We start from the raw sequence: 22,199 nt of genomic DNA on the forward strand, positions 1-22,199 counted from the left end.
GTCTAAACCGTAAAATTATTCAATGATGTTTTACCACAGAATAAGTAATAGTACTACCGTACAGAAAGGAAACTTCCTACAAAACCGAAGTTTGACAGCGTTTCAGGGTCGAATCATGCTGTCCCTTTCTAATATATGGCACTATCTCTTTCGGCTATTTAGGGTTGTCAAAATTCAAGCCATTATCTTATCTGTGGTCGTGCACGCAAAGGACCGTCAAGTGGTGCCAACCCTAATAATTGCTCGGAGCAATGCTGAGCCGAACGGAGTCGAGTTTGCCCGAAGGGAGGAGTTTCGCACCCCTGGTTTTACCCGAATGGGGCCAACTAGAATGTAACCGGTAAGTATTTAAGTATGAGAAATACCGGTAATTTGTGCGCAATTTTTTACCGGTTTGCATTTGCGGTTGGTTTTCTACTATCTACTGCAAAAAATGTGACGTTTTCAACCAAAAGTTACCACAAAATACGTATACGTATGAAAAAGAGAGAAATTTAGAGAAACGCAAAAAAGTTTAATTACTAATTCTGAAATTACTTAAACCTTTTTTTTGCGTTCCTCTAAATTGTTCCATGAGTATATAAGGCATATAACGTCATAACGTTTACCGGTAACATCATGTCAGTCTTTATACCTTCGCTATAATATAAATCATGCAACACATCCAACACAGCACAGACGGACACATACAAACACACAGAAATATATAAATGGATTGCTTACTTTTAATGTCGGTGATCCCAAAAAGGCGCGGTTTCATTTTCAAAAACACTTCAAAATAAATCACGGAAAACCCTCATTTCGCTATGAAAGCAATACCCGCTGAAGCGACGGTAATACCGAAAAAACCGTACCGGTAAAAAACGGTAAAAACCGATTTAAAAAAACATAAGCTCGTAGATGCCTTGAAAAAAAATCCTCTAGCTGCCTAGAAACCTAAAGGTCTCCCGCTTCATTATATTTTTAATCTATAGTTTGACAAATCAAAAGTGCGTTTTTTTGCATGTTCAGGGTGCCTAGCCAAGATGCCAATCGTTCGCTCTATAAATCTCCCTGTACCTATCACTATCACTCTTCCATATTAGACGCTTAGCTCATTGGGTCCGATTCGCACGTCGTTCCGATGTTTGAGTGAGACAACGCGAATCCAGTATGCTAAGCGCCTTAATGCGACAGAGAGCTTCGTTCGCGATGGAGCGTAAACGATTGGCATATTGGCTATGCACTTGGCGGCTAGAGGATAACAGACGTGGCAAGGACCCCATTAAATCATAACTTTTCGCATAAGCGTAGCTCAGCACACTCAAACCGCAATTATGTGCTACTAACTAATAGAAAAACCGGTACGAGGTACTATAGTCGGAGTAAAGTAACATTATTATGAATTGGCTCTAATGTATGTATACTCGTATGTATCTAAGGCTATCAACATCAATGAAACGGTATAAGGTCTTAGCTGCCTAGGTAAGCAGAAGGTTAAAATGGCTGCGCCGAAACATACGTGCAAGGTTCTAATTTTCGGTAGTCCGACCAAAGTTTTGGTTTCGGCTGGTTTGGGTATAAAAAGCAGCATGTTTCGGCCGAAGATGTTCCGTTTTGTCGGAAACTAAAGTTCCGGTTTCGGCAAAAAAACCGGTTTCGGCAAAAAACCGGTTTCAGTAGGAACGAGGGTGCGGAGTGTTAGGATCGGCAATGCGCATGTAACACCACTGGAGATGCAGGCGTCCATAGACTACGGTGATTGCTTAACATCAGGCGGGCCGTATGCTTACTTGCCACCGATGTAGTATACAATAACCACTAATATTTGATATGTTCAAATAAAAATTCATTTCCTTCGTTACTCCGACTATAGGCCACTCTGTCAGTAAAATCTGTGTACTTTATATAAATAGAAAACTAGGGAACTAGCTACCAAACACCCAGCATATGTATTCACGTCGTAAAGTTATGTCCAATTGCTGTTTATAAAAAAAGTCTGTATCTTTAGGTATTTAAAAAAGAGTAAACAAAATCTACAAAACATCTATAGTAGTGTACCCTATAATGGACGTGGAACCAGTAATGGGACAAAAAAACATAATTCCTCTAAAATAAGTATCTAAAAGTAGTTTATAAACACTGGCTGTATATTATCATAAATAAGAGTCCTAGAGCTGTTTCAGTTTGAAGTTTCATTAAATTTGGTTGTTTTTTTAAGAAATTGTCTCCAACCCAAAAGTTGTCGTGTCACTGAAAAAAAATACCACTACGAATTCTTAACAACTTCGCTAAGAGAGTTGACTTAATTTATTAAATTTTGATTAATTAATACTTGATGAAAACTAGAATGTGTTTTGTTAATTGCATTTACCATGAGATAAGGTATACAACACACTATGTTGTGACTCCACAGATGTAAAAAAAATAGTGGTATTTGGGCCAATCCCATTATAGGAGCTGTAAAACTGCGTGTCTCCTATGATGGGACAATTGACAGAATGCTGCTTGCCGTGCCATAATTTCATGTTTAAACAATACAGAAGTAAAATGTACTTACGAAACATGTCAATCGTCCGACTATCAGGAGGTATTCTCGGACTTCGGATAAATTAATATCGTTTTTCCAAACTTTTATTTAACTTGCCCTGTTAGTTAGTGTGGGTCCAATCTTGGTAGCTGAATTTGAGCCACTTTTCGATTTCCGATTTAGTTGAAATTTTGTGTAAGTACGTAATTAAGTATGCAAATCGGATGATAATGCAATATTATGATAACATGGACCTGATCTGATGATGGAGACAGGAGGTGGCCATGGGAACTTTATCGCAATAAACCCTAACTAATTGTGTTTGGGTATATTAGAATTGTCTCGATGGATCTAATACAATAATAATCGGCTGTAGAAAGAAAAATACATTCATTGATAAAAGCTTATACCAAAAATTGATTTTTTTGCCGTAACTTATTCCCTATTTCAATATTTTATACTGATAGAGCAATGTCCATTATAGGGGGCCCATTACTGGATCCACGTCCATTACCGGGGGCCCATTACTGGAGCTTTGGTGTCCATGACTGGAGAAAAAAAGCATGGTTTTAATTTGTTAAATATGTGGAAACTAATTGCAGTATCTTTGATACAACAAGCCTAAAACATGAAAGACGGATAGGACTTTCATCTTTTAACACGCTAAGCGGTAGACCATTTACATGTATAAGGGAAATATCATAAATACTCCAAATTTCCTCTTAAATGTCCCATGACTGGTGCTGTTACTATATCTATGAAAACATTACATGATCAAATAATGTAGGTTAAAGTCAGGTCGTTCAGTGACAGATCCAGGCGGTTAAAAGTATTTGATTGGTTAATCAGTAAATGTTATAACTACCCGAAAATTTCAAATTATGTATTTGTTTACTTTTATTTAAGTACCTAAAGGGCCGAAAAAAACTGTATAAATCGGTGCTGACAGTTGAGTAGTCTCCCCTCACATTTCGTCACGTGTATACTGCCCTCCTAAGCCGAATAGCGCTATCTCAAAAACATATTGGAAATGGAATTCTCAGTAATAGAAACTAAAGTTAGCAATGAATTTTCTTTTGAGATAGCGCTCTTTGGCTTAGCAGGGCAGTATATTTGTATAAATATAATAAGTTTATGTGTGTGTATGTGTGTGTGTGTGTGTGTGTGGTACCTGCGGGTTGTCCTCTTCCTCCTCAGGCTCCTTATATTTGCGGACCATGTGCTCCTCCACGGGTTGGAACAGCAGCGCCGCCGCCCACACGTTCAGCATTATCCCGCCGAGGATCAGTACTGCCCCTCTGAAATAATTAAAATAAAGTTAATCGTTATTCTTTTATTCAGATATTTTTGTCAATACGCGCGACACATAGAGAATTTGAAATAGAGAATTACTGTCATGGTAAATTATGTAGCTACAGTACATTTACTGCCATCTTTCGACAGAAGATTAACACTGTTAGAACGCCATTTGACTTTGATCATTATTCTTTCATTGATATGTATTAACTTGTTAAATATTAATATTAACGCCATCTACTCGAGAGTAGGCCAAAGGTATGGTGCAATCTTTTCGAGCGATGGCGCCATAACCTTTGGCCTCTGGAACTATTTCAGTTCAACTAAACTCACTTATATCCGTACGTCTCCAGTAGATACCGCAGCACCGGCGGCAGTATGATGGAGCCGAACGCGGAGCCCGACATGCAGATACCGTTGGCGAGGCCGCGCAGACGGACGTGTGACGTCACGAGCACACTCACTTGTATCCGTACGTCTCCAGTAGATACCGCAGCACCGGCGGCAGTATGATGGAGCCGAACGCGGAGCCCGACATGCAGATACCGTTGGCGAGGCCGCGCAGACGGAAGTGTGACGTCACGAGCACACTCACTTGTATCCGTACGTCTCCAGTAGATACCGCAGCACCGGCGGCAGTATGATGGAGCCGAACGCGGAGCCCGACATGCAGATACCGTTGGCGAGGCCGCGCAGACGGAAGTGTGACGTCACGAGCACACTCACTTGTATCCGTACGTCTCCAGTAGATACCGCAGCACCGGCGGCAGTATGATGGAGCCGAACGCGGAGCCCGACATGCAGATACCGTTGGCGAGGCCGCGCAGACGGAAGTGTGACGTCACGAGCACACTCACTTGTATCCGTACGTCTCCAGTAGATACCGCAGCACCGGCGGCAGTATGATGGAGCCGAACGCGGAGCCCGACATGCAGATACCGTTGGCGAGGCCGCGCAGACGGAAGTGTGACGTCACGAGCACACTCACTTGTATCCGTACGTCTCCAGTAGATACCGCAGCACCGGCGGCAGTATGATGGAGCCGAACGCGGAGCCCGACATGCAGATACCGTTGGCGAGGCCGCGCAGACGGAAGTGTGACGTCACGAGCACACTCACTTATATCCGTACGTCTCCAGTAGATACCGCAGCACCGGCGGCAGTATGATGGAGCCGAACGCGGAGCCCGACATGCAGATACCGTTGGCGAGGCCGCGTAGACGGAAGTGTGACGTCACGAGCACACTCACTTGTATCCGTACGTCTCCAGTAGATACCGCAGCACCGGCGGCAGTATGATGGAGCCGAACGCGGAGCCCGACATGCAGATACCGTTGGCGAGGCCGCGCTGACGGAAGTGTGACGTCACGAGCACACTCACTTATATCCGTACGTCTCCAGTAGATACCGCAGCACCGGCGGCAGTATGATGGAGCCGAACGCGGAGCCCGACATGCAGATACCGTTGGCGAGGCCGCGCAGACGGAAGTGTGACGTCACGAGCACACTCACTTGTATCCGTACGTCTCCAGTAGATACCGCAGCACCGGCGGCAGTATGATGGAGCCGAACGCGGAGCCCGACATGCAGATACCGTTGGCGAGGCCGCGCAGACGGAAGTGTGACGTCACGAGCACACTCACTTGTATCCGTACGTCTCCAGTAGATACCGCAGCACCGGCGGCAGTATGATGGAGCCGAACGCGGAGCCCGACATGCAGATACCGTTGGCGAGGCCGCGCAGACGGAAGTGTGACGTCACGAGCACACTCACTTGTATCCGTACGTCTCCAGTAGATACCGCAGCACCGGCGGCAGTATGATGGAGCCGAACGCGGAGCCCGACATGCAGATACCGTTGGCGAGGCCGCGCAGACGGAAGTGTGACGTCACGAGCACACTCACTTGTATCCGTACGTCTCCAGTAGATACCGCAGCACCGGCGGCAGTATGATGGAGCCGAATGCGGAGCCCGACATGCAGATACCGTTGGCGAGGCCGCGCAGACGGAAGTGTGACGTCACGAGCACACTCACTTATATCCGTACGTCTCCAGTAGATACCGCAGCACCGGCGGCAGTATGATGGAGCCGAACGCGGAGCCCGACATGCAGATACCGTTGGCGAGGCCGCGCAGACGGAAGTGTGACGTCACGAGCACACTCACTTGTATCCGTACGTCTCCAGTAGATACCGCAGCGATTATACGTACACAGTACACGAGCTATTATACTTAGTAACTTTTATTAATTAATTACAGTGAGACGCCTCATTCTGTTCTCGTATGTTTCTTTTCTTTTAATGAATGTATTAATTATACAGGATATTGACTCTTGGAGACCCTATACATCTCTAAGGATAACTTGATAAACTATATAATCTTATAGTTCTGACACCTAGAGACATTTACACCTCTAAATATTATAGATTTTTTGTGTGTGTTTTTTTATCTGTATTTTGTATGTAATTCGACATTAAGAGACCATATACATCTCTTAGTAATTGTAATACGTTAGATTGAATTGTTAGTTTTAATTTATAAAATTGTTGATGTTATTATTTTTGCTTTTATGTAAATTCAATGTTGACGTGTAAAAGTGCCCTTGTGGCCTATTTGCTGAATAAATGTTGATATTTGATATTTGATATTTGATATTTGCAGCACCGGCGGCAGTATGATGGAGCCGAACGCGGAGCCCGACATGCAGATACCGTTGGCGAGGCCGCGCAGACGGAAGTGTGACGTCACGAGCACACTCACTTATATCTGTACGTCTCCAGTAGATACCGCAGCACCGGCGGCAGTATGATGGAGCCGATCGCGGAGCCCGACATGCAGATACCGTTGGCGAGGCCGCGCAGACGGAAGTGTGACGTCACGAGCACACTCACTTGTATCCGTACGTCTCCAGTAGATACCGCAGCACCGGCGGCAGTATGATGGAGCCGAACGCGGAGCCCGACATGCAGATACCGTTGGCGAGGCCGCGCAGACGGAAGTGTGACGTCACGAGCACACTCACTTATATCCGTACGTCTCCAGTAGATACCGCAGCACCGGCGGCAGTATGATGGAGCCGAACGCGGAGCCCGACATGCAGATACCGTTGGCGAGGCCGCGCAGACGGAAGTGTGACGTCACGAGCACACTCACTTGTATCCGTACGTCTCCAGTAGATACCGCAGCACCGGCGGCAGTATGATGGAGCCGAACGCGGAGCCCGACATGCAGATACCGTTGGCGAGGCCGCGCAGACGGAAGTGTGACGTCACGAGCACACTCACTTGTATCCGTACGTCTCCAGTAGATACCGCAGCACCGGCGGCAGTATGATGGAGCCGAACGCGGAGCCCGACATGCAGATACCGTTGGCGAGGCCGCGCAGACGGAAGTGTGACGTCACGAGCACACTCACTTATATCCGTACGTCTCCAGTAGATACCGCAGCACCGGCGGCAGTATGATGGAGCCGATCGCGGAGCCCGACATGCAGATACCGTTGGCGAGGCCGCGCAGACGGAAGTGTGACGTCACGAGCACACTCACTTGTATCCGTACGTCTCCAGTAGGTACCGCAGCACCGGCGGTAGTATGATGGAGCCGAACGCGGAGCCCGACATGCAGATACCGTTGGCGAGGCCGCGCAGACGGACGAAGTATGACGTCACGATGTACACGGTCGGGGGGAAGGCGAGACCCGCGCCCGCGCCTACTAGCGCGCCGAAACTGTTCAAAAAAATAAAAAAAGTAAAAAAAACGCAGGTTGAAAAAAAAAGTCCACGTGTGTCGAAGTATTCTAGTTATTTTTCCTGAAAGTGTAGAGATAGTTTTGAATCATCAGCTTTAATTATTTCAAGTGTTTTTTAAGTTTTAATTTCGACGACGACAATTGTAACCAAATCTTGATTTTTTTTAAACAAGCAGAATCGTCTGTGAACGATGCTATTAAGCTTAGAATAAATTTAAAAGTGGAAAAATTACTGTCTTGGGTGAGACTTGAACTCACGACTGGATCGATACTCCAGCGCTCTGCCATCTGAGCCACCAAGACCTCATCCTTAGCCAGCAAATCTTTTTTCTCAAAAATGGACGGCAAAGTCGACTTTGCCGTCTAAAAAAAAGGTCGCGAAGCGCGTAGTTTATGGTCGTCAAAAATTAAAAAGTAAAAAACATTGCAGTCTCGATTTTGGGACTTCAATGTTGCATACAAATTCCATTATTTGTCGAGTTCCAAACTTTTTAAAAGTTGAAATTACCATATCAAATGAAGGCACAGGCCCATTAAACAGCCAAACAGATGATTAGTACCGCGACTATTTAGATGTCTCAAATAGGTTGGCGTATTTTTGGCAGAAAAATACACTTCTATTTTTTTATAAAAAAAAATAAAAAGGCGGCAAGGGCTTTTTTCTGTCAAAATATATATGTAAGAACGTTGCTTTTGTAAAATATTTCTATGATACCTATTAATATTTCGTGCACCATTTTTGAGAAAAGCACTATATTGACTCGGCTGGAAGGCTACTTGCTGGCTTCGGATTCAATTAAACGGACTCCCAAGGTCGTCCGTTTAAAACGAATCCTCAGCCTGCAAGTAGCTACTTCCGAGCCTCGACAATAATGTACTATTATCATATGTGACGTCCCACGGGTAAAGGTACCTTATGGCGGTTGGCGCTTACGCTATTTTTAACGCGACTCCAATATCATTGCGGTGCTATGCGACTTAAGCGCCGGCCGCCATAAGGTACCCTTTTCCGTGGAACGTCACATATTATGGGTCAAGGTGACCCTAGCGTCATCTACCGTAAGATTATTTTAATTTTGTAACAAAATAGTTCTCACCTGAAGTAAAGGTAGCTAATGTTGAAGGCCCAACTGCTGAATATCATGCCGAAGGCAGCGAAGGTCCCTCCAAGGAGGGTCACCGTCCGGTAAGACCATTTCACTGACAGGATGGAGGATAGAGGACCTGAAACGTGAAATATTCATTTAGTTGTGAACATTTTCGCCATGTGTGGTAACTTTTGCACGTAAGCAATGTTTTTTTTAAATATGTACTTATTTATTATCACCTAGACACTCGGCTAGTGCCCCCCCCCCCGTGTTACGAGTACCTAGAACATAGCGCGAGGCCAACAGGTAGCTAAAAGTACATCCGTTCCACACCAATTTTGGTGGCTAGCCATAAGCCGCGCATGGCTCTGTCGCCACCTAGCGGCCATATCTGTCCTGATCGTAACAGACGCGTTTTGTTAGTGAGTTTTCTATACCTAGTACTATTATTTATTCTGTGGTGTTGCCTAGACCAAGCCTGTGGAACTGTCCGCGTGAGCTCGGATTTAAACCTACGAATTAACGCACGTTATGAGGTGCAAAAGCCAGTTGGTTGCCACACGCGCTCACGGACGCACACACGATTCGTCCCTGAACCGCTGTCAAACTTCGGTTTTGTAGGGAGTGTCATTTCTGTACGGTAGTACTATTATTACGTACCACGTACGTATCGGTTACATATCAGAATACCGAAAATTTATTTACCTAATGTCGAATCACCTATGCTCAATTCACCTATTTTTAAATTACCTAACGATCATTTTACCTAAACACTGAATGACCTAAGTTTATAATACCCAATATCAATTAACCTAATGGATGAAACACCTAATGAACGTTTTACCTAATGCACATTTTACCTAACGCACGTTTTACCTAAAGCTATTATACCTAATGCATGAAACACCTAAAGCTAACATACCTAATGGACAATCCACCTAAAGCTGATATACCTAATGAACGACATACCTAAAGTTGATTTACCTAATGGATAAAATACCTAAAACTGTTATATCTAACGAACGAAATACCTAAAGTCGATATACCTAAAGGACGGAATCCCTAAAATCGATATACCTAATGCATGTTATACCGAAAGTCGATATACCTAATGGACGATATGCCTAAAGTTGATTTACCTATTGAACGAAATACCTAGAGCTAATATACCTAACGCACGTAACACCTAAAGTCGATGTACCTAATGCACGAAATACCTAAGGCTGGTATATGTTTGAACGAACGACATACCTATAGCTAATTTTATCTATTAAGATTATGCGTTACTACCTTCAAACACGTAGGGTACCTACATTATTGTAGGTACCAAAAATCTAGGTACCTACATTCCAAATTTGGGCCATAATAAACTCGAATATCTTCAATCAGGTGTGACTATTATTGAATGCCGGAGTTTTAAGGAAAATATTTTCATAAAGTGATGAAAACACTCAGCAAAAAGAAAATTGGTATTAATAGTTTATTTCTTTATTAAGGCTTTGAACTTGTGGCCATAAATGTTGTAGTTAGGGCACAGAATAAATAATAGTACTAAGTACAGAAGACTCACTCTCTAACAAAACGCGTCTGTTACGATCAGCACAGATATGGCCGCTAGGTGGCGACAGCGCCACGCGCGGCTTATGGCAAACCCCAAAATTGGGGCCGAACGGATGTACTTTTAGCTGCCTGTAGCAAAGCGACGAAATCGCGGAGTGAGACACGCCTGGTTAGGGTAATATTCCAGGGTAGTAGGCCATAGATTTTTTTAAAACGATAAATAAATAAGTTTACATGGAATTAAAATAAATCTTTTTAATAATTTTAATACAGTTGCTTTACCGCGGCGGTCAGACGCAAAGACCGCGGAGGTCGCAATTCTCAACCGACACATGATTTTTGGTTCGTGCAGTTTTTGGATTTTTTCAAAATAGCGGAGCAATACTATAGTATTTTATGCAACAGTTTTATAAGAGGGGTCAAAAAATGTGAGTGGCGTGGGTAACAATGTGAGCCGAAGGCGAACATTGTTAATAAATACGCCATGAGCATTTTTTGACTACTTATACAACGTCGCATACAATGCTTTTTCTATGAGTAGGCAATATTAAATAAAATACAAAAAATTATAAACAAAATTTTATTTATGAAAATGTCAATGTAAATTTTGCATAGTAGGTATTACTATATGCATGTAGCTCTTGTCTGCGACAAGCACCCATAATACCAAATATTACTGCAACCTGTAACAAGAAAGAGGAGAATTAAATAATATTCAGTTTCAATGCAAAAATATAAAATGTACATAAATATAGCTCGTTGTACTGTGTACCCTAAAAATGTGTATCAATTTTTTTTATAACATATACCAACCTTGCTTAAAAGATAGATCTGATCCGGTGCTTCCAATTAGTCTTTGAAAATACACCAAAGACGTTTTCAGAGAATGACGAAGTTTTGTGCTCCAAACTCCACGCCATGAACTTCTCATAAGATTTGTCGTATGAGAAGAGATTTAGTACTTAGGCAACAAATTTTCGGTCGCTGCTTGTGCTGCAGCGGATATTTTTTCAGGTGTAGAAACAATGTAGTCCTCTTTGTCCATTTTCAACACTTTTTATGAACGCAAAACAAATAGTAACGCAAAGTACTCAAAGAATAAGAAATTACCGGGAAAGGCGGGAAACGAGAAACAAACGAGTAATGTCTATGGTTATGTTTTTTTTTAAAGCCGTTACACACTACCGCACCGCACCAGGGTCGTGGTGCTGTAGGGTATAAAAGTATTTTTTATTATGTTGGTAGCAATGAACTCAGTACAAATTTGTTTCTTTTTTAATAAAAACCGTATGCATTCAATCGTTTGTCACGTTGGTAGTAATGTCGGTATGTGGCACCTGCTACCCTGCACTAGCTTACCGTATCGTTATGTCTCTAAAACGACACAAGTGCTTTTTTGGGCAATAGACTATAGACTTTTAATGAGTATTAATAATGTATGCCCTTATATGTTCGTTCGTGACTATGTAAATGACAGATAAAAGTACCCGAGTAGAAAAAATGTATTAGTTTTAAGTTATGGTCTAGGTACATGCCGTAATAACGTTTAACTGTGGCATTACGTCTTTTTAAGTTTTTAAGTTTTTACTATGAATGGGGAGACTTTTTGCGATAATTTTCATTGATGTTTGCTATAGTTTTTATTGAATGTCTTTCTTAAGCTCTAGTTCCACGGTGTTTTTTTATATTTTTTGGATTCATTGTTCAAAAGTTACACATTTATTTTTTCTTTCGGAGCGGTCTAAAATATTCACTTTGTCAAAAAATGTTTATTGAAACCCCTATTCGTTTTTAAAACCTATCCAACGATACCACACACTGTAGGGTTGAAGCCAAAAAAGAATTCATATAATATTTATTTTTATTTTTATTATCAACGCTATATTTACTTATATTATCTGCAGTAAATGATTTTTTATAACGACTTTACGTATTTCGTTAGATACAGTCAACTGTAAAAATATGGGTGTAGATAACTTATCCAAAAATATGTCCCATAGTTCTTAATTCGATTAGAATCGAGAAGATTTGTGCACCCATATTTTTACAGTTGACCGTACCTAATAGGTATATCAACTTTATGTGTTACATGCATTAGGTATATTAACTTTAGGTATTTCATTCAATAGGTAAAACAACTTTAGGGATACCGTACATTAGGTATATCGACTTTCGGTATTACGTGGAATAGGTATATCGACTTTAGGTTTTCCGTGCATTAGGTATATCGACATTAGGTGTTTGGTTCGTTAGGTGTAACAGCTTTAGGTAATTCATGCAGTCGGTATGTCAGCTTTAGGTTATTCGTGCATTAGGTATATCAAAATTAGGTGTATCGTGTATTAGGTATATTAATTTTAGGTATTTCATGTATTAGGCAAATCGGTTTTAGGTATTTCAAGCATTAGGTGTATCAAGTTTAGGTAGATCGACCATAGGTATTCTGAGCTTAGGTAAAACAATTATAGGTGAAACGTGCATTAGGTAATTCGTTCATTAGGTGTTATGAGCTTAGGTTAATAAACCATTAGGTGTTTAAAAAAATAGGTATATCGAGCATAGGTGATTCGACATTAGGTTAATCAACTTTCGGTATACTGATATGTAACCTACGTATCGGTAGTACGTACCGGAAGGCGCAGCGTGGGTAGACCCCCCACAAGGTGGACTGACGACCTCGTAAAGGTCGCGGGAGTCTGCTGGATGCGGGTGGCGCAAGACCGGTCATTGTGGCACTCTTTGGGGGAGGCCTATGTCCAGCAGTGGACGTCCTCTGGCTGATATGATGAGGAAGGTGATGAGTACTATTATTTCTGTGGTGTTACCTAGACTGCTGTAGAGGAAGTAGCACAGGGCCACCACTCCGCTGGAGGCGGAGGCGGACGCTTGGAACACGTCGTTGAATTCCACCAGCAGCACGCCGAAGGACTTGATCGTTCCCGGGATCAGGATGTTCACTAGCGTTGCACCTGGAAGCGTAAGGTTGAGTAGAAGGAAACTTGATTGTATATCACAAATGCAGGTCACGTTAGAAAAATTCAAGAGTCAATACCATATCGCTGGCCCAATATTACAGGGCTCTATGTTTCACTTATCAAACTGAAATTTGAACATTTACATAGTTACATTAAGTCGAATTTCAACTATCTTGAAAATGTAACATAGAACCCTGTAGGCCAGCGATAAAATAACGCTTATTTTCTTTACTGCTACTATTTATACTTCTTTTTTTTTTTAGCATTAGAAATTAGGTAAACAATCTTGATGTGTCTTTTAATTGAAAAACACATTTTAAAAATAAGTTACAGCAAATATGTAACAATTATGAATCTAATACGATCATTTATATTCTTCTGCTTTCATAAGTAATAGTTTTATATTTTTATAAAGCGTTTTTCAATTAAAAGACATGTCAAGATCGCTTACCTTCTTGCAAGTTCTTTCTAATGCTAAAAAAACGAACTATAGTAGATACAGTCAGCAGAAGTTACTAAGCGGGCGAGGTGTTAAAAATTACCTTGACGCGTTCTTATTCTCTTTACAATAAAGTCGCGTCAAGCTCATTTTGAGCACCTCGCCCGTTTAGCAACTATTGCTGTTGACTGTACAACGTACAAAATTGTTGACGTCTTTATTGGGACCGGAGTATGACTCTTGTCATACTCTTAAATATGATGATGATGATGATCTCCAAAGTGACTGGACTCTTGTCAATGGAGCAATTTCCATCATGTTTGGTGGTCCTCTGCCTTCTCTTTGACAGCCTGATACGACACGACGTTGATCTTTTCCTTTATTTGATTCATGTACGCTCTCCTTGGTCTTCCCTTCTTCTGTACTGTGGAGATCCTTGGGCTGAAATGTGCTGTGTAATCCTGTGCGAGGCATGAAGATGTACGACTCTTTGGTCACTGTGATCCTTGGGCTGAAATGTGCTGTGTAATCCTGTGCGAAGCAGGAAGATATATGAGTCTTTGGTCACTGTAGAGATCCTTGGGCTGACATGAGCTGTGTAATCCTGTGCGAGGCAGGAAGATTGAGTCTTTGGTCACTGTGGAGATCCTTGGGCTGAAATGTGCTGTGTAATCCTGTGCGAAGCAGGAAGATTGACTCTTTGGTCACTGTGGAAATCCTTGGGCTGAAATGAGCTGTGTAATCCTGTGCGAGGCAGGAAATTGAGTCTTTGGTCACTGTGGAGATACTTGGGCTGAAATGTGCTGTGTAATCCTGTGCGAGGCAGGAAGATGTATGAGTCTTTGGTCACTGTTGTCTTTGGGCTGAAATGTGCTGTGTAATCCTGTGCGACACAGGATGTGTCTTTGGTCGCTGTGGAAATGCTGGGGCTGAAATGTGCTGTATGGGCTGCTGGTTTACCTACGAGAATGCACCATCCCCACTTCCCGTCTGGCGGCACCATCTCCCAGTCGCGCTCGGGCGCCGGGCCGATGGTGAACCGACCACCGCCGACCGTTGCCGATTCATCCTCTGGTAGTTTTACTGCGGACAAAGAAAAATGGCCGTTTAGAATTGGAACACACTAATAAAACTAGGGCCTGGCCCCTATTTCACCACGGTAACAGGTGCGACAATTGTCGACATCAGTTACTGACGTCACATGCCTCCATAGGCTACGGTAACCGCTTACCATCAGACGGGCGGTGTGCTTACGACGCAGAACTCATTTGCTGTCAAGAATTACCGACAATAACATGTTGGTGGCAAACAAGCACACCGCCCGTCTTAATCGGTTAATCGTCATCATCATTCCTTCCAGATGAAGTCGCGGGCAAAAGTTTTAGTTCTATAAATATTTGAACATGATTTTATACAAATGACTGTGAGGTTAGCGGAACTGTCAGGCGTGCTTCCAAACAGTAACGATACGCCATATGTATACGCGTATCTCTGTAACTACCTATTGTGTATGTGGCCTTGGCTGAATTACATATGGTTTAACACGTGTGACATGGTTCTCATTATTACCAGGCGTGGCTCACTCCGCGATTTCGTCGCTTTGCTACAGGTAGCTAAAAGTACATCCGTTCGACCCCAATTTTGGGATTTTGCCATATGCCATAAGCCGCGCGTGGCGCTGTCGCCACCTAGCGGCCATATCTGTCCTGATCGTGACAGACGCGTTTTGTTAGAGAGTGAGTCTTCTGTACGTAGTACTATTGTTTATTCTGTGACTTTGGTAAGATATTTGATTAACATAGACCTCGGAATTACACTAATTTTATTTTGATTTTAATTGTTTTGGACTGTTATTATTATTGTTTGTAGAATCTTCTGATGTGTTGTATTAATCTGTATACAGACTATTCCTTATTTGCAATCACAGACAAAACATCCTCCAGACTTAGCATAGTCGCCCTCTGTCACACATACGGTAATTTTACTCCATGTTCGAGTTCGAGTCGAAAGTGTCTTTGTCGAAATTTAATCATTCCACTGGCTTGCCCGTGCACTCATTTCTAACCTAGAAATAAGTCCGCGCGAACGTTTACTAGGAAACAGGTCAAACCTGCAGAATGCGCACCTGAAAAATCGATATGTAGGTATAGTTCCGCTGGCCGAATATTCGGCGGCCTGATACCCGGTATCCGGCCAAACAACTATCCGTTGCATCTCTAGTCTAGAGGTTTTCTAGTTTATGTTTGCAATAAAGATATTGAGTATTATGCTTGCACATTGTACAAGCACAGAGCGGCAACAAGTAATCTCCATTAGCTGAAGTGACTCACTTCACGTGAACAAAGACTGTTTCGATGCAATTCGATATCGTATTCAAACAAAAGAGGCGGAATTAGGTCGGGGAGAAATGATATTGTTATCAGGGTTCCGTACCTCAAAAGGAAAAAACGGAACCCTTAATAGGATCACTCGTGCGTCTGTCTGTCTGTCCGTCTGTCACAGACTATTTTCTCGGAAACTACTGGACCAATTAAGTTGAAATTTGATACACATATGTTAATTAGTGACCCAAAGATGGATATATTTTTTTTTATTATTTTAAAATACATAGGTTCGAAGTTATTTAAGAAAATAGCCAAAAACTGACCCCCCCCCCCTTTATCTCCGTAACTACTGGGTCTAAAATTTTGAAAAAAATACTCAAAATAGTTCTTTACCTATAGATGACAGGAAAACCTATAAGAAATGTGCAGTCAAGCGCGAGTCGGACTTATGTACGGAACCCTAGAAACGCGAGTCCTACTCGCACTTGGCTCGGCTTTTACACACTTTTATTTAGCTTCACTGCGTATCTTAGAGCATTAACCGGAGTCGCCTTTAAGAGTTTTTAGTGCTTCAAATCTCGTAACTAAAATTTGAACCACTTCCGCGGGTTTTTGATTGAGCTGAAATTTCGCGTACTTCCATCTGATGATGCAGTCGGAAGGTAGCCAAAGGAACTCTTCGATACATGGTATAGTAATATACTCCGCCTGGTACTCTCTTCCCCTCTTTTCGTGGTCACGTGACTGACACAAGCCTACGTCATCATGCGACAGCGCTATATGATAATATGCGGTAGCGCTATATATAGCTGCCATGTTATTGTGACGTAGGCTTGTGTCACTCTGGGAAGAGAAGACCATGTTTTATTAGACTATGCTTCGATAGAAAAACAATAAAACATCGAGTTTAGGCTCATTTGAAATGTCTCGAGAAGTACTTGGTAGACATGTAAAGGAGAGGGGATCCTATCTCGTCGCATAATAATTGATTGTCATAATGTAATGTTACGCATAAAACTCTTTTCGCATATTTTTTCTCCAGCTGAAACAGAAAGTATTTTCTAAAATATTTTGCATAGGTTGTATAGAATAGGGTAGGTTAGGTTAGGTTTGTGTTATAATTTTTCAGAAATGTTAATATTTCCAGCACAATAAGAATTATGCGAAATGAGTTTTATGCGTAACATTACATTAGGACAATCAATTATTATGCAACCCAATATGGACCCAAAGGAGAGAAACTACCGGCAATAAAAGTGTGTACAAAAAATATTTATGACGGTTACTTCTTTACATATAGTTTTGAGATGTATTGTTTATATTGATTATTGACAGCCCGTTTGTCACTTCTATTGCTTGGAATTAAGATTAACCCTAAATAGCCGAAAGGCACGGTATCTCGATTCGACCCTAAACCGCTGACAAACTTCGGTTCTGTAGGAAGTTTCCTTTCTGTACGGTAGTACTATTATTTATTCTGTGGCACTGACTAGTACTATTATTTATTCTGTGACTGTGTGATTTAAATAGCATAATTTTTAAACGCTTGATAGGATTATTTTAAACACAAAACTATAGTGAGTATAGTTAGTTGCATGATCCTTTAATTTTAAGTTTTTCATTTGATATTCGCACGCCAGAAAAGGCGTAATAAATAGAACAATTTTGTACCTACTTAGGTCCACCATACTATGTAACCATATTACTGCGAATAAACCATTTGTATTTGTATTTTTATATTGCCTCCAACACGTGTTCGGTTTGGTAGTGAAAACATATTATAGTTTTATAGCCGTCGCGATGAGCAATTAGCGAATTATGGAACGTTCCAGTAACTCCAAATGGGTTGCAGTTAAATTATTAATAGCCCCTGGCGACGGGCCAGGGTGCGTATTCTGTACACCGTTCCCGTTACCACAGAATAAATAATAGTACTAGGTACAGAAGACTCACTCTCTAACAAAACGCGTATGTCACGATCAGCACAGATATGGCCGCTAGGTGGCGACAGCGCAACGCGTGGCTTATGGCTAGCCACCAAAATTGGGGCCGAACGGATGTACTTTTAGCTACCTGTAGCAAAGCGACGAAATCGCGGAGTGAGCCACGCCTGCCGTTACGAAGTTCCCGTATAGGCGCACAACGTATCAGCATTACGATACAGCGGGGAAATGCCATCAGCATCTTTGGTACAATGCCTCAGGGGCCTATTTTAAATTTAAGCTAGTTATTAATTTCGTTTAGTAGTACCACTGTATATATATATATATCGTATATTTATGATAAGATCGTCTAGACACACATAGAAGTACACAGGTCGACAAACTTTTGAAGAAAAGAGTCGTCGGTTGATGTACGAAAAATTTTAAATTCTGACAAAAGTCCGTACATGACTGTAGAAATCCTAACTTTTCTTATACGCGAACTCGCAATTTCTCCAAACAACCTACCTACGGCATAACCTACCTTTTTAGGGTTCCGTATCCAAAGGGTAAAAACGGGACCCTATTACTAAGACTTTGTCTCCAGGCGGTATCCCATAAACCGTGATAGCTGGGCAGTTGAAATTTACACAGTTGATGTATTTCTATTGCTGCTGTAACAACAATACTAAAAACAGAATATAATAAATATTTAAGTGGGACTCCCATACAATAAACGTGATTTTTTTCGCCGTTTTTTGCGTAATGGTACGGAACCCTTCGTGCGCGAGTCCGACTCGCACTTGGCCGGTCTTTTGTAACCTAATAAGGCACAGTAATTACTCGCAGAATAACACCGCGGAACGTGCCCCGCCCACGCGCAGGACACGTGTCTCGGGCGACTAGCTTTTACGGGATTCAGGGACACGATGTTCCCAATGTGAAACTTAGTTCCAGAAATTCCATGTTCGCCATGGGATTCTTCAAGAAGCGGGTATTTAGGGTTCCCAAGGGTCGGCAACGCTTAAGTGGCTCGTGTGGTGTTGCTTATGTCCATGGGCGAGGATGACCGCTTCCCATCAGGCGGCTCGTCTGCTCGTTTGCTGACTATTACATAAAAAAAATGACTAACTGCCGGATTCGAACTTTAAGATACGTCAATTAATAGATCTTTTTTTTTTTTAATTATGAATGGGCTTACTCATGGCCACAGACTAGCCGAGGCGTAGACGTGGCCTACGATGGAGCGAGCTCGCCCAGAAGGTGCCTGTTCACTCTTGATTTGAAGGTTGCCGGGTTATAAGAACACGGAAATATAGACGCCGGTAAGGAATTCCATTCCTTGGCAGTGCGCATAGGGAAAGTAGAAGCAAAGCGCTTCGTGCGAATTGGTGGAATATCTACCATGTAAGGATGGAAACCGGCCGTGCGTCTAAAAGTCCGATGGTAGTATGGGGACGGTGGAATAAGCTCGTGTAGCTCTTGGGCACACTCCCCGAAGTGCAGCCTGTAGAATACCGACAGGCTGGCGACTTTCCGCCGATGGGCCAAAGACTGAAGCTTAGCCGTTAGCTTCTTGTCGCCAATCATCCTCCTGGCTCTGCGCTCCACTGAGTCCAAAGCGGCGAGTTGGTATTTAGCTGAGCCATCCCACAGGTGGCTGTAATACTCCATACACGACCGGACTTGAGCTTTGTAAAGTGTTAGAAGCTGTCCAGGTGTGAAGTATCGCTTCACCTTATTTAGGACGCCCAGCTTTCTGGCCGCAGTTTGTGCTTTAGATCTGCAAATGATATGGATTAGATGTGTCAGTGTCAAAAGTGACGTATTTGTTTGAAGAAACGTCACATTTGACACTGCCATATCTAATCCACATCGTTTCCAGATCTATTAATTGACGTATCTTAAAGTTAGAATCGGGCCGTAAGTCCCACTCAGGCGACCTACGAGCAGGCGCATTTTTTACGCAAAATCTCAGCCTCAGTATGCAGAGGGGAAACACGGCCAGTGTCCTGGGAAGAATGCCTCAGGCTAATTTAGGTTTAGAGTTCCGTCATCCCACAGTACGCTCAAGACATAAAAACTAGTTTGATGTATTCAAAAGGTACTTAAATACAAAATACAGTACGTAGCGGCCCCCTTTTTTAAATACCTGTCGTTAAATTTAAATAATCACGATTATTTAGCAGTGGCGCTAGTGTGCACGTTGATGGGTTCTTAAAACTTTTTGGGAAACAATAGAGACCCCTTGAGTTACCTTTTACAGGTACAGGCACAGTTTCTCTTTGACCAGGTTCTTCGGGTGTTTGACCTCCACTCCGGGATCTGAACAGCGCAAGGATCCTTGGCATCTCAACTACCAAAACTCTAGAGTTAGACCTTGGGGAAAAGTCTGCAGCGATTTTGATAGCCCACGCAGTGCAAGTGTTATTTATTATTAATTTCACAGATGTTTGACGTTTAAAATAACACTTGCACTGGGTGGGCTATCAAAATCGCTGCAGACTTTTCTTGGTCTAAGTCTATGTTCACTAAACCTTATAAAACAAATCCCCCGCCGCGTCTGTCTGTGTGTATGTATGTTCGCGATAAACTCGAAAACTACTGAACGGATTTTCAAGCGGTTTTCACCTATCAATAGAGTGATTCTTGAGGAAGGTTTAAGGGTATAATTTGTTAACGTTTTGTGTAACCCGTGCGAAGACGGGGCGGGACACTAGTCTGTTATAAAATCACTGCTACACTTTAACCGCCTGAGATAAATCTTAAACCTACGAATATACTCTGTAATTTTAGGTATTTACATAAAAGTAAACAAAACATACGGGTCAAACTGAGAACCTCCTTTTTTTGAAGGCGGTTAAAAATCTACTACAGTAGATGAAATCATTACATGATCAAATAATGTAGGTTAAAGTCAGGTCGTTCAGTGACAGATCCAGGCGTTTTTGTATTTGGTCGGTTAACCAATAAATGTTATAACTACCCGAAAATGTACGCATTGTTAGTTTACTTTTATTTAAATACCTAAAGATACAGACTATACTTATTGGATTTTATTCACGACCGTCGTTGATCGATATATCGCGTGATACTGAAGCATTTTGCGTATCCTTGCTCGAACACGGTTTCCTTTTTCTAATACCATTTTTAGAAGTTTAGGTCTTATTCTTATTTGTATAAGGGATATAATGCATTAATTAGGTCGCTCTATTAGAGTATAGGCGTTAATGTGGACGTCATAAAGAATAACTGTAGGTGCCTATATAAAGATTTTCGCGAGCTTGCGTGGTGTTAGAAATAAAATATATCAAAAAGTTATACATGTAGTCTTTCCTCCTCGCGTTATCCCGGCATTTTGCCACGGCTCATGGGAGCCTGGGGTCCGCTTGACAACTAATCCCGAGAACTGGCGCAGGCACTAGTTTTTACGAAGCGACTGCCATCTGACCTTCCAACTCAGAGGGCAAACTAGACCTTGTTGGGATTAGTCCGGTTTCCTCACGATGTTTTCCTTCGCCTAAAAGCGACTGGTAAATATCAAATGATACTGCGTAGGTACATAAGTTCCGAAAAACTCAATGGTATGATACGACCCGGGATTTGCACCCGCGACCTCCGGATTGAAAGTCGCACGCTCTTACCGCTTTTTATATAGTGACGACCTGACGACCAATGTGGCCAAATACATCGGTACCAGGCGTGGCTCACTCCGCGATTTCGTCGCTTTGCTACAGGTAGCTAAAAGTGCATCCGTTCGACCCCAATTTTGGGGTTTGCCATAAGCCGCGCGTGGCGCTGTCGCCACCTAGCGGCCATATCTGTCCTGATCGTAACAGACGCGTTTTGTTAGAGAGTGAGTCTTCTGTACCTAGTACTATTATTTATTCTGTGATAAAAGTCAATAAATAATTGAATGCAATCATTGTGGTTGTATTGAACCACAAATCAATCGTATCTATCATTTATTCAGCTTTTCTAACTACAGAAACGCATAAGTACACGGTTCGCTATTCTATTCTAAGCTTTATAATGCTTACAGAACGGTCCAATATTGCTTAAAATAAATCAATCACGTGATTATTCTTTAATTTACGTAATAATTGATTTGCTTATTCATTCATCAATCAGATGTATGAGGTGTATTTACGTCACTTAGGGCCACTTGCATCATTCACTAACCCGGGGGTTAACCGGTTAAACCTGGCCCCAATTTCACCACGGCTACAATTGTCAGTGACATATGTCGAGCGAGAATTGTCAAGCGACAGGTGACATATTACAATTTTATAAAATATTTTCTATAGAAATACTTACAAACATGACAGGCATTTTGC

The 22,199-nt window shown here is 42.2% G+C and overlaps 1 protein-coding gene across 2 annotated transcripts in view; it reads right to left on the bottom strand.

The window, feature by feature from the left end:
- LOC134677536 (monocarboxylate transporter 13-like) overlaps positions 1 to 22,199 on the bottom strand; it is an 87,634-nt gene that overhangs the window by 14,463 nt on the left and 50,972 nt on the right. For both annotated transcript variants that reach the window (XM_063536002.1, XM_063536003.1), the window contains 5 exons: positions 14,577 to 14,699; positions 13,028 to 13,171; positions 8,652 to 8,778; positions 7,353 to 7,532; positions 3,681 to 3,807 (listed from right to left, as the gene is read on the bottom strand). In XM_063536002.1, coding sequence (XP_063392072.1) covers positions 3,681 to 3,807; positions 7,353 to 7,532; positions 8,652 to 8,778; positions 13,028 to 13,171; positions 14,577 to 14,699 — 701 coding nt within the window. The remainder of the gene's footprint in view (positions 1 to 3,680; positions 3,808 to 7,352; positions 7,533 to 8,651; positions 8,779 to 13,027; positions 13,172 to 14,576; positions 14,700 to 22,199) is intronic.

Source organism: Cydia fagiglandana, chromosome 26 (genome assembly GCF_963556715.1).
Source record: "Cydia fagiglandana chromosome 26, ilCydFagi1.1, whole genome shotgun sequence".
Classification (NCBI taxonomy): Eukaryota; Metazoa; Arthropoda; class Insecta; order Lepidoptera; family Tortricidae; genus Cydia; species Cydia fagiglandana.